This window comes from Glycine soja, chromosome 19 (genome assembly GCF_004193775.1).
Source record: "Glycine soja cultivar W05 chromosome 19, ASM419377v2, whole genome shotgun sequence".
NCBI classification, from domain to species: Eukaryota; Viridiplantae; Streptophyta; class Magnoliopsida; order Fabales; family Fabaceae; genus Glycine; species Glycine soja.
The window spans coordinates 43,434,082-43,447,825 of record NC_041020.1 but is presented as its reverse complement, the minus strand read 5'-3'; the positions used below and the strand labels follow the sequence as shown (position 1 = coordinate 43,447,825).

Genomic DNA, 13,744 nt, shown 5'->3' with positions numbered 1-13,744 from the left:
CGTTACACGATTATTTAATTACAAATGTATAAAAATCGTCTCTTGAAGACTGCTTACGTTAGAATTGTTAATTACATTTGTACTTAGAATTGTTAAGCTTAAACGTAAGCAGTCTTCAAGAGAGGATTTTTTAACTTCGTACTTAAAATGAATTTGCAGACAGAGAATATTTGATTCCCAACAAAGATGAACTAAATTAATTTATGATTTATCACACAAAAAAATTGAGTTTTCAGTTCGGCATACGGGGAAGTGATCAGCAAATGGGACACCGTGAAGAGTCATAACTTCAATCACTGCCCAAGGGCTTGCCCTATTTCTGACATAGCCCACAAAGATAAGGATTACGGTGTAGATTCATTCTAGTGGACCACAATAATATCATACGCAAGAAAAGAAGAAAAAAACCCAACAAACAAAAAGAAAAAAAATATATTAGAGTCAATAAATTAAAGATGGTGGAGATGGGTTACCTTTCTGGGAGTACCAATTCGAAATTGTGGTTAATCCAAGTTATAGGAATCATGGCTTTAGGACAAATGTTATTCAAATACAAGCATGCTTGAAGCCCTATTTTGGGGCCTAATGGCCACAGTAATGGTCGGGGGCTTACACAACAGCTCATGAACCTTATTTGAGAAAAATCCAACTTTTTCCCTGATAGCAAACTCAAATTCTTGATTCCAAGCAAGTCACATTATTTGTGTTACCCATAACCAGTTACACTGCTCTCATCCTTTCTTTCATCAAATTTAAATTGTTCTTCATTATCACTTTTTGTCTCATTTGAATCAAACTCCATATCTTTATTGTTAGTGAAGTGACTTTGAGCCTTACGGCTGACTTTTTTAAAAATTCGTTTGTTTACAAAACCAGACCCAAAACAAATTATTTTATTAACAACCAAACTATATATTTTATCCCCTTTATCATGAATGTTACTCGGAGGTTAGATTATGGGCCTTTTGAATCTCTTTTTTTAAAAATTGCAATCGATACTTCAAACTAAGCCAAAATTACTTTTACAAAAGCAGCAATAATAATGTTCACAAATGGTGTGTGGTGTGAAATCAACCATTATAAGAAAACAGAGTAACTAACCACTTCGGCTTCCTTATATTGTTCCCTTTGAAACACTCAGTAACAAGGAACCATTTTACTTACATAAAAGCCACTCTCTATGAACAAATGAAACCTCCAAATTAAGCTAAGAGTCCTTCTCAATGCTTGACAAATAAATAAATACAAAAGCATTGAACAGAAGCATCAAACTTACATTGAAGTCCCAAATTAAGTAACATCAAATGGCATAGATTGGATTTATTTCCGAATCATCCGAACTCGAAAGGCGCCACGAGTGTGTTCCTGTCTTAGAGAACTTCCCTTTCTTCCTCCTCATCCTTCGGGAGCGTTTGGATTTCACCACATAGTATGTCATGGTACCAAGAACACCACCCATTACAATGGCCCCTACAATGGTAACAAGTATTGCAGCCCACTGGCTGCGTCGACCAACTACTATATAAGATGCTGAAATGAACGAAACAGAGGTGCAGACAGAGGCTAACCACATCATCTTGTTGATCACCTCCACAACCCTTCTTTCAGCCTTTATCTCCCCTCTAACAATTGTGATTTGAACCACCACCACACTTAATGATGTGAAGAGTGCAATGGCATTGGATATGAAGAAGGCCTTGAAAGACGCAGTTTGTACCATCACTGCCACCCCATGATCATTGTCCCCACCAGGAACTGTGAACATTGCTGCAAATGCAACCGCTGCAAATAACACAGCAACCACCGTTACTGAGTTTGCGGCATTGTTGATTCCAGCTCTGTGCAGCTTGCGTAGCTCATTAGCAATCCCACTCACGTTCTTGTTTGTTTTTCGAGCCTGTTCCAGCTGAAAATACACATCTTTCTTGATTTGTGTCATGGTTTTCCTTAGCTCGTCCCTTGGTTGGTTGAGATCATTGGCTTTAACTGCACCATAACGAATCAGACACTCTTTGATCTCAAGAATTTCCTCAGATATCGGAAGCCCCTCCGCAAGGTCAAGAGCTGTCTTGTGATCTCTTGTCAATGTATTCACATTGGTGTCAGGTAGAAGCAACAGCTCATGCACTATCTGCATGAATTTTTGCAAGTCATAACCACAAACATATATCTCTTGTTCACAAACAAAAATAAAAAATATAGAAAACCATAACTCTTTCAAACATATTTTCCTCAATTAATTAATTTATTAAGTCTTACTAAACAATAAGGAAAAAAATGTTAATTGTGCATAAGTCTTGAAAGAGTTTAAGTATGTCTAAACTCCAAATCGAAGATTAATTTCAGCTAGTCCAAAAGACTAAAATTTGTGAGGATATGAAGTTTATAGAGATACGTCCGGATCCGACTAGAATCAAAGATCCTAATTAGAATAGAATAGGATAATAGCCCAAAAAATAATATGAATTGAAAAATATTGAAGAAAAAAAATGTTGTTAGCATTCCTCAAAACCATAGGACATGAAAATAACACACCTCATGATTTTGCTATTATCAAACTTATCATTATTTAAAGTTCAGCCATTATGGTACCTCTGTCCTCTTTTTCCTTGTGGCTACATGCAATGCAGTATTACCAAACTTGTCAGGAAGCATGACAATGGCTGTATCCGCAGCAAGAATCAGCTTCACCACTTCACAACTAACGCCTTTGACAGCCATGTGTAGTGCAGTTTGTCCTTTCTTATCAGTCCTTCGAGCAAGTTGTGGATCCTTCCGCAGCAGTATCTTTACAACACTTACATGTCCCTGGCGTGCAGCTAAATGGAGAGCATTTTTTCCGTTGGACCTAGTCATCTCCAACTGAGTAGGATCTCGAGACAACAACTCTTCAACAACATCTGCATGCCCTCGTGTAGCTGCAGAGATTAGAGGAGTTGCATTTGACTGCGCAAACGTCTTAATCAAACCGGGGTCATGGTCTAGTAGCGCCTGCACAATGGCTGCCACAATAAAATATACACACTTGTAATGTTGCGTAGACATTCCCCTCAAATACTAGCAGCGACACATTTCATTATTCATCACTCTTAAATAAACTTTAATTAATACTATAAATAAAGGTGATTTCTCTTATACCTCCTAGTTTCATAAGATTTTGGTGCACTTTTACACTTGATGAAATTGTAATCAGTATGCTTTACATCATATCTAGTCCATTGAGTCGTCTTAATATTTTCTTTAAAAAAACTTGTACTTCAGTACCAAAGTCTAATTGTTTGCATAGTTTTCTTTTACATGACATTGCTTCATCTTTGTTCAACTAAGAATAGAATTTTGTAATATAAAATTCGCATATATATATATATATATATATATATATATATATATATATATATATATATATATATATATATATATATAACATCACACTCTAGTTAAAGTGCTTGAAAGTTATACCGTGGTGAGAGAATTCTATAGTACCTTCTAAAAATTTAAGAATTTTAGTACAGTTATTGGGAAAAAAAATCTCCTGAAAAGTACATATTACATAATCTATAGTCACTTAGGTCTTTTTGATCAATTTACATAACTAAATCATATTAACTATTTCTTGCAAATTGAAAATCTTAATTACACCTAAAAATTGATTGAGATAATGAGGACATGGTAATCCTCAATCATGCAATAATTTCTTCTTGTACGTCTCCGGCCTGGATGTAAAATTCATTGAACTATTGAGCCAATACCAAAACTCTTATATTTGTAAAAGGGTACCATAATAATAACTCTCCTATCATTATTATTTGGGTAACGAGGAGGTAATGCATTTCACAATTTCATATGTTAAGTAAAAAGGATACCAAAAACCTTGAAATAAAGGGGTGGTGCGAGAGTTAGAGCATGTTGGAAAATGCATGTTATTTTAGAGTTACGTTAATTGTACGTACCAAGATGACCATTGCTAGCGGCGATGTGCAAGGTGTCAAAGCCGGAGCGGTTTTTGGAGGAAAGCGCATCATCGGTGGTGTAAGGGAGGAGCTCCCGGACGACGTCGAGGTGGCCCTTTTCCGCGGCGGTGAAGAGGGCGGTTTCTCCCAGATCATTCACCTCGTTGAAGATGGCGGACCTGATGTCCGCCAACTCCGCATCGAACTCCAAGCTCCCCATCATGATGGAGTCGATCTCGGCGAGGACGTGGCGGACAGAGTCCACGTCGCCGCGCTGCGAGGCGAGGTGGAGCTCGGTGTCGTTGTGGCGGCCGGTGACCTGCTTGACATATTTCTTCCTGGGGGTGTCGAGGCGCTTGTTGGAGTTGGAGAGGAGGAGGGCCTTGCCGGAGGTGGAGAGGAAGAGGGTGGGGCGAGGGGTGGTGGGGGTGGTGGGCTCGGAGAGAGGGGTGGTGTGAAGAGCATGATTGTGATTGTGATGACGATGATGGTGGTTATGATCCATGATCGCCTACCCCATTGCACAATCTTCTCAACACCGCGTCGTCGTTGCACCATAAGCGGAGACTCCCTTCACTAATATCCTTGCCTTGCCCCTCCTTCCTCTCTTTCCACACCCCCTAACAAATCTATCCAATATTTCACTTTCTAATATTAATCCTGTAATTTATTGTCAAAATTTTAAATGAGAATCACATTATTCTTTTTAATGCTAGTAATTTTGTGAACAAATATACTCATTATTTTATTTTCAATAATAATCGTGTTTTGGTTAATTAAATTCATATCTGTATAAATTTTAAAAGTATATTACTTCAATTTTGAAGTATATGAAATATTAAATAATTTTATATTAATATAATTTACTGTATATATGATCTGATTAAAAGAGTTTCCAATCCAGCAATGTGTTTTGAGGATAAATGATTTAATTAAAAGTTATTGAATTGTTAATAATTAGTGTAAGTTACACATAAAATTTTATCCTCCCCTTCCAATGTTACTGGACACTGGACTCTCTAGGGTCACTATGGATTCAAATTCAACGTTACATCAAATGGGAGAGTGGTGTGGACGGGGCATAAGTCAGCATTTGATGGATTTGGATTTAACCTATTACGCTCAGTTATGTATAAGGGAAAAAAAAAGAACATTTTAATCCACAGACTGGCCCAGAGTAATAAGAAAGCCCATACACGGGCAACTAAATTTCAAGGGCCTAAAACATCAAAACAATCTTAATTTTAAAGCATAAATTTTATACTTTATAATTTTTTTAAAGAGCTTAATGATTATATATACTAATAATAGTATAATTCTCTTTAAAAAAATAAGTTATTCACAGTTTAAAATAATTTTCTACTTATCATACAATCACAATTTATTATATATAATAATTTCAATTTATTATATATAATAATTTTATTAAGAGTTTTATAATAATTACTTTAAAAGATACCAATAATAATTTGTGATTAATGGATAATCTAAAACTTTTTTACATGCAAATCAGTATATAACCATTGAACTCAAAAACTTTTATACTATTAATCAATAAAAAATTATTGTTGTTTAAGATAGTTGGTATAAAAAGCAACAAGTTAACTCACTGTATGATAACTTGTGATTGGATAATTATTTATATTTACATTTTGTATATAAACTATTTTTTCTTTTTTTAATCTTTTTCTTTTTTTATATCATCTTTCTTTTTCTGATTTTTTTATGCCTCTCTTTCCTGCAAAAGTATACCCTCAAAAGATATTGAAAAATCTTATATTTTACACAGTTCAATTATATGATTTTTTTACTCTATCACATGATCTCTATTTTATTTTTTATCGTTTTGTTTTACACACGTGTGAAAAGTACTTCCTTAAAATGTAGGAAGGCAACAAAAGTTTCCAACCTTGTATAAATTTTTTTTCTATTTTATACGTAGTATTTATACTAATCATGTTGAACTATCAAGCCTAATTCATCTAGAAATATCTTATTATTTAAACCCCTTATATTTGGGTACAATGATTTTGAAGTTTGAATTTAGGTGCATAGTTGAAAAATAAGTTTGACGGCTCAAAAAAATTGAATGGAATATCTCTTATAATAAAATAAAAAATAATTCAACTATATGTGATATTCAAGCAAACTGAAAATTTAGAAGCATGTTTTTATCATGTAACAATCATGTGAATTAATTTCAATATGGGGCACATTCGAAATTCCAAAACTAATTACTACTTCGGCGGTCGGCGATTGTAGAAGTTTAAAAGCAAGCTTAAGAATTAAGCACAAGATATGACGGCAGGAATAATTGCACCCCGAAAGGCTGAAATTGTAATTGGAAACGACCCGGTGCTGAGAATTTGAGATAGATCAACATTCTAAATATAAAATTATCAAGTCATTAGTTTCAAGGGAAATACTCTTCCCGATTGTGCGGACAATATGCGCCCAAACGAGCGTTTTTTTCTTCTTTCAAATCTACTAAATTAATATTCCGGATGGATAAGTGAAAGGATAATTTACTACTTTACTACTTCTTAGTTTAAAGTTATTTTAGGATTTTTTCTATTCAAGTCATAAAAAATTTAGGACTTCAATTTTTATTTATTTTTAAAGAAGACTTTAAAGTAATAAGAATTTTTTTTCCACATGACTTTAAAACTGTATTGAATTTTTTTCATTGAAGTCTTACGACTTCAATTTTTTTGGCACGTAAGATGTTTTTTTTAAAATCATATAAAGTTTTTTATTTTAATTATTTAATAAATTAATGTATATTTTTTATTTTTATTTAATATTTTCTATATTTTTTATTTAATATATTTTCTATATTTTTTATTAATGTTAAGGATTATTATTTATTTTATAAATAAAAAATAAAAATAAAAAGCTTAAATTTAAATAAAAATACTAAAATGTATTTTTTCTAACAAAAATATTAAAATATTTTGTTATTAATATTAACAAATAATAGTAACTTATAGTTTATCAAATAATATTAATTTTTATAAAAAAATTAATATTTGAGATTCAAGAAATTGCAAATATGTAACTTGGGCAACGAGCAATAACATGAACTATCAAATTTAACAAATGCATTGTAGAGAATTTTAAGCACTTCAGATTCTTACTCGCATGCAATTGCAACATGTGTTTCTTGTAGTTTAAATTGAAATGACTTTGTTGATCCTATATACAAGTTGAAAAATATTTATAAAGTATATTCATGTCTGTTTCATTTTCTTAAAAGCGAAGATAAATAACCTCAATATTTAGTTCATATTTTATGTTTAATCATTTGAAGCCATGAGAGATAACGGGAATCCCAAGTACTAGTTATATACATCAAAAATTAATATTATTTGATAAATTATAAGTTAATATTATTTGTTAATATTAATAACAAAACATTTTAATATTTTTATTTAAATTTAAGTCTTTTACATTATTTTTTCTAATTTACAAGACAAATAATAATTTTTAATACTAGAAAAATATAAAAAATATTAAATAAAACTAAAAAATAAAACATATATTAATTCATTAAATAATTAAAATAAAAAACTACTTATGATTTTAAAAAAAATACCTTATGCGCAAAAAAATGAAGTTATAAAATAATTTACAACTTCAATAAAAGAAAATAAAATAAAAGTCATGCGGAAAAAAAAACTCTTATAACTTTAAAGTTTTGTTTAAAAAATAAAAAATAAAAAATATAAATTTTTTTATAACTTTAATAAAAAAAGATCGTAAAACAGTTTATGACTTTTTATGACGTATCGATATTAATTTAAATTTTACCCTCATTTGCTAAATTTGAAGGAAAAAAAAATACCCTTTTGATCGTTTGTCCCACAATATGCATTTATTATACAGATATCTAGATGTGGACGAAATATCTTTAAGAAGTATAAGTTTGAACAAATTATTTCAACACCTATAATTTTACACGTATAGTGGTTATTATAAAAATAAAACGAATTGTTATTGTAGCTGAATCATGCCTAATGGAATAGGAGACTTACTCGAGAAGTGTAATTTGCTCAATCTAGGATTAATTGTCAGATTATATACCTTTAATTGCATTGATTGGGTAGACTCACTCGAGATTTTAGGGTGTGCATTGTGGGAAGTTACATAATATACCCTCTGACATTAATCCAAGGCTCGATCGGCCTACGTCCAGTGGGGTGCAATATCCCATGTAGTTGTTATTTTGAGACTAAGTTCTAGGACACTCCATTGATTGGGTCCACAAATATTTTATTTTTTACTCTTTTAAAATGTATGTATAATTCTACCAATATGTTCATATAATTTTAGTGGGATGCGATTCTGAATATACCATATAACACTAAAGAACTTGTTGTTAATTGAAATTAGGTGAAAATTAAAATGATTTTATTTTTATTTATTTGTAATCTCTTAAATAAGAGACAAGCGCTCAACTTATCATCGCTCAAAGTTCTTTAAAAATAAAGATAAAAAATGAATGAAAATATATAAAATAAAATTTTTAAAAAATTACATATGAACTTCACTGGCCTTTTTATTCTCTTATTTTATTTTATTTTTAAAAAATTACATATGAACTTCACTGGCCCGTTCACAGAATGCCCATTCTGTTTGTCCTTTATTTCAAATCACTACGTCTTTTTTTTTTTTCCTCTTTAAATGGCAATCGCAATCATAATAATGATTAATCACTGTCATTCTCAATCCTGTGACGCAAAAATGTTTTCCATTGACAAAAAAGTTGTGGTTGTTGAAAAATAAACTGTTATTTTTGCTTCTTTTGTTTATGAGGTTTATATTCATTCTCATTTTGTCATTTATAAACTAAAAGAAAAATATATATGAATGACATAAAAGAGAAAGGGAAATATGGAAAGAATTTGAGAAAGAAAAAAATTACAAATATAAAAATATTACAATATTTGCATTGAAAGTTAAAAACTGTCTATAAAATGTTATTCAACAATTTATAAAGAAAACATATAATTTTATCAATAAAAAGCTTTATAATTGATATTATAAAATTATATAAACAGATAATGATAAAATAAATTATAAAAATTTCAATTAAATATTTTAAAAAATAACATCAGATCATATGGAGGGTAGAAAAGTGGGCCGCTTGTTCCTATCAACGAATTTTCCTCTCACCTAATGCTTGAATGAAATGCACCGAAGATGATAAAGACATTACAATTATAGTTTTTTATTTTCCATTTTTACGTATTTTTTAAAGAAGAAAATGTTAATTTAAAATTTCTGAATTGTGACGAATGTTGATAAAGTAATTTTTTAAAAATTAAAAATGAAATATAATTTTTAAGAGAGTATAATGCCAAGTTGCATAAACATTAGGAAGATTGATAAACTAGTTTTGTATGAATAAAGGTATTTAAATAAAAAAAAATCAATTATATACTGTGATATTTTATGAGAGTTATAGTATATAGAAGAATCGAAATCTGAGGGTTACAGAACAAACGGGTTTTAGACCGATAGTTAAATGAGTTTGAGTATATCAAAGGAAAAAGAAAAAAACAATGAGGGAAAGAGATTTTCAATAACAACACTAAAATTCAATTTTCCAAGGTGTCATGATTTTTTATTTTTTTTTTGAGATTCCGGCTCCAATTTTGATGAAATCGAGTCAACTCAAAAATAAAATAATTAAAACTTTAAGTTTTAAACCTACCAACAAAAAGAAAAAATTATTATTAATTTTTATAGAGAAAAAATTGTCAACAAAGAGATCACATGTACTTACTGTTTTTTTTTAAAAAAAATTAATGTATAACTCTCTTTCATTTAAAAAATAAAATTTTCTTAAAATTTGTTTTACATCTCACCTAGCATTGAGCGAGTCCTGACTCAAATTAAGCCAAAACTTAAATTTTTGATATATCAAAAAATTATTATATGAATAATATATTAGACTCGATCCATTTAAGTAATATTTCAAATTTAACTATTCTGAATAAAAAAATATTATTAAGAGAAAAAACTTTAGTATTCGTGACAATCTATCCCCAGATATTACTCATTTGACAAAAATTACTAGATACTCTTACTAATAACATGACAAAAATTAGTAATAAACATATTAATATTCTTACACGTATAAATATAATAATATTAATATAATGAATTAGACAAAATATTATTGTACGGTCATCTTTGGTATAAATAAATAAAAATAAAGCACGCAAAAGAAATGTACGTAAATAACGAATTTATCCAGGTTTTAGTTTAGAAATGTAGCATCCTGAAAGTCTGAAACAAAGGGTGGAAACTACGCGATGAAGTCATGCTTACGTGTACCACGCAGAAAACTGAAAAAGACGTTATCGCTTTTGTTGGCTATGTCAAAACTATTACTACAACCAAGAAAAATAACGGCGTAGAAAACTCGCCGTTCAAACTGTGCACTTAGCTCCAACGCCGGAGAGGCGAGGACGATACAGCACTGGATGAGGTTCCAAAAAAGAAGAGGTTAACCAGGTAATTTTCAATATCCTCAGGGGTAAAGGTCACGTACTCCGTCGCCGTCAAATCCCTCACTGTTCCCACCGTAGCAAGAACAACATTATACCACTCGCGATATCTTGGCACTATGCTTCTCGCGATCGAACCTTTTATTTCGTCTCGTAATTCGCGGTCAGCTACGACGAATGAGTTCTGTTTCCGATACCCTTCCTCGAATTTGCGGTTGAAGCTCTCGAACACCTCCCTCGCCTCCGCCGCGGCTGGATTTTCCGGCAATGACGAAACCACTTCTCCCCACGCCACCTTCTCGTAGTTCGCGACGAACCTCTTCGCTTTAGCTTCGTGCTTAAGGATCCAATCGTCGCCAAGCACGTACTGCAGGTTCGAGCTTCGCACTCTGGCGACAACGTACCAGAGATTGTTAGCGAGAAAGAGGTAAGACAGCGAAACGTCCTTGCAATGCTTCGCCTTGCCGTCGAGCTTGCAAAGGAGGACGAGAATTAGCCACGCAAAACGCGCCGTCAGCGCCGGCTTCGACGCCGAGTAATCAGACTCCGGACTGTATAAATAAGATTCCGGCAGCGACGAAGACTTTGGCGGCGGAAGCCAGTCGCGCGGGAATATATCAGAGAGCACGTTGATGTAATCGGCGAGGACTGAAAGGTAATTCATCGTCTGAATCGTGAGCGGGTGCACGCCACCGCCGTTCACCGCCGACTTGGAAGAGTCTTTCTGGATCGTGGACTCGAACTCCGCGAGCAAGATTTGCGCGGACTCGGTGAGTCGTTGAAGCGAAACCAGGACTTGAGAACGAGCGCCGGAGTTGTAATCGGAGGAGAAGATAGACTCGATCTCCGGCCACAGTTCGGAAACCACAGCATGCATATCGAGCACTCGGAACAGCTTCTCCAGCGATGATTTCTTCGTTTTGGCAACGAGTTCAGGGAATCCGAAAAGGAGAGAGGCACCGTCTCTCGAAATCTCGGCGAAGCAGGATTCTCTGACAGAATCTGAGTAACTGAAGACGTGGTCGCAGAGGATTCTCTCTCCGTTGAAGAGCGTTCTAACGGAAATCCTTATCGCCTCTAACCAACTCTTGATCTTCAAATCAAGCACATTCCAATCCATCTTGTTGGCGCGCGAGGAGCTCAGTTTCTCCACGCCGAGGCGGTAGATTCCTTCGTCGATTATGGATTTCCGTATTAAGATGTAAACGCTGACGCATTCTTTGGCATAACCGGAAGATACCATGCAGTCAGCGATTAGTTTCAGATCTGCCATGGCGCCGGAAGAAACCTGCTCGACTTCGGAGATAGAGTCGCCGGCGGCGCGGATATCGTCGTCCTCAGCAGCGAAGTCGTCGTCGTAATCGGAGGCGCTGGAGTTGGCGGAGGTGCGAGAGGATCTGGCGGAGACGGATTCTGGATCAAGGTGTGCGCGGTTCATGGATAAGATCTGGTAGAACTCTTTCTTGAGCCTCTTCATAGCCATCTGCATTAGGTTATGAGCGAGAATGAGTTTCTCAGAGGAAGGGTTCTGAGAGAGCAAGGAATGCATGGATTTCTGAAGCTGGTTAACGGAGTCAATGTAGTGTTTGGCTTCGGTTTTGTCCTCGTAGAAGAGGGAAGTGACTTTGGCGTAAGCGGAAGTGTCAGGGTTCCATTTCAGTATCAGTGCCTCAGCTTCGGAAAAGCTCAGCCTCGGAGGAGTTGGGCTTGAGGTTAAGGATAGTGGTGAAGAAGGAGAACTGCGGGCCAACGCAAACGACTCTGTTTGGGGGTTAAAACACAACTTTCTCATGTTTGCAACTCGATCAAAATGACCTAATGTTTTGCTTTCAGGGTTCCAACTATGGAACTTGGAATGTTTTGCTGAGGGAGAGAATGGATGCTTGGAACTGCAAGTGTGGAATATATATAGAGGCAGCAAGGCTTGCTTGTTCCAGAAAATTACGTAGGAGGATTAGAATTTTTGTAAGTTTTAACCTGTATTGACCTTTCATTGTCGATGAGCCCACTTACGTTGACTATTTACTCTTTCTATTGATTAGGTCATTTGCAAAAGAACTGATCTCTTCCTTCTTCACATTTTGTTATGGACTTGGTTAATGCTACGCGTGGGTCTCTATATTCACATGCATTCCTTGGAGGATTAAGATACATTGATGTTGATTTCAGGAAGCCAATTTCCAGGAAAGAGAACTAACAACGCACCAAAATCCACAGAAGAATAAATTAAATATTCAATTTAACCAGACAAAAATTATCATCAATTATAATGGGGATTTGGCTCCATTAAATTTAAGTAAAAATATATGGGGGGAAGTTTTAAGAGTTAAATTTAATTAATATCATGCTATTTATAGAACTTTGGGTTAATTAGGTGACCCCTTTTTGGGTAATTCAGTTAAAAAATATTACTGTAATTAGTTTTGAGTGATTTTTGCTATATATATATGACAAGTAACTTTCAATGTCAGCTTACATAAAAATAAAAATTAAAACTTTCAATGTCATCAAATAGTAAACACGCTTTTGCACTTGGTGTTTTTGTAGTATTGTGACTTGGCAACATCTTATTAATAAGATCGTATTTGTTTTGATTTTTGGATACAATGAAGTGAAGATGGAAGCCGTAGACGGAAGTGTAGCTCTTTTGTTTGGGAGAACATAAAAATATAAGGATAGAAAATTTGGACTGCACGACTTTACTAAAATTAAGTTTTCTTTTTGTTGTGAAGATTTTACAAAAAGTTTGTTTCTCACGTTTCCCCTCTTACAAATTGAGATATCAACTGTTTATTATATTTTTCAGTATAAAAATATTTTTATAATATTATCTTGTTTAATTTTCTTTCCTATTTTTCTTCTATCTAAACTATATATATATATAGCTCAAAATTAAAATAAAGTGTAAGTAAATCTCGACTCCTTTTTCTTCTATCTAAACTATGTAAGATAACTAATTTGAGCGCACTTTCAGATGGTGAATATATTTTTAAAAATATCCATTCCATCAGTGGCAAAAAGTTAACGCAATAAAATAGAAATTTAAAAAAGCTGTCCGCAGAAATTTTAATACCGTAAAGTCCAAAGTTAGCATCAGTGCTCATGTAAACAGAGTAATGTATAGTATTCAAGAGTACCCTTTTCCACCCGTTAGGTCGTTACCATACATAACCCAGAAACGTAAGCATATGTACATATATATCGTATCTCAGAAAAAAGTGAGAATAGTCTAAAATTTTACTTTTTTTTTCGTGAAAAGCAAAGTCCAAAATTAGCATC

The 13,744-nt window shown here is 33.4% G+C and overlaps 2 protein-coding genes across 2 annotated transcripts; both read right to left on the bottom strand.

Moving 5' to 3' along the window:
* Positions 1 to 1,070: 1,070 nt before the first annotated feature.
* On the bottom strand, positions 1,071 to 4,558 carry LOC114398208 (ankyrin repeat-containing protein ITN1-like). Its single transcript, XM_028360377.1, has 3 exons — positions 3,951 to 4,558; positions 2,593 to 3,002; positions 1,071 to 2,131 (listed from the first exon to the last, which is right to left on the bottom strand). The coding sequence occupies exons 1-3, from the start codon at positions 4,453 to 4,455 to the stop codon at positions 1,301 to 1,303; spliced, it is 1,746 nt and encodes a 581-aa protein (XP_028216178.1). The 5' UTR covers positions 4,456 to 4,558; the 3' UTR covers positions 1,071 to 1,300.
* A 5,742-nt stretch (positions 4,559 to 10,300) lies between these two features.
* LOC114399169 (exocyst complex component EXO70H1-like) lies at positions 10,301 to 12,335 on the bottom strand. Its single transcript, XM_028361295.1, has one exon. The coding sequence runs from the start codon at positions 12,255 to 12,257 to the stop codon at positions 10,401 to 10,403; it is 1,857 nt and encodes a 618-aa protein (XP_028217096.1). The 5' UTR covers positions 12,258 to 12,335; the 3' UTR covers positions 10,301 to 10,400.
* Between the last annotated feature and the right edge of the window lie 1,409 nt (positions 12,336 to 13,744).

Bases quoted from the DNA above. Each gene is read 5' to 3' on its own strand.
- LOC114399169 (XM_028361295.1), bottom strand. From the start codon at position 12,257: ATGAGAAAGTTGTGTTTTAACCCCCAAACAGAGTCGTTTGCGTTGGCC.
- LOC114398208 (XM_028360377.1), bottom strand. From the start codon at position 4,455: ATGGATCATAACCACCATCATCGTCATCACAATCACAATCATGCTCTT. The intron at 3,003-3,950 runs GTACGTACAATT...TTATTGTGGCAG, and splicing joins CGCTAGCAATGGTCATCTTG to CCATTGTGCAGGCGCTACTA. The intron at 2,132-2,592 runs GTACCATAATGG...AAATTCATGCAG, and splicing joins CAAGGAAAAAGAGGACAGAG to ATAGTGCATGAGCTGTTGCT.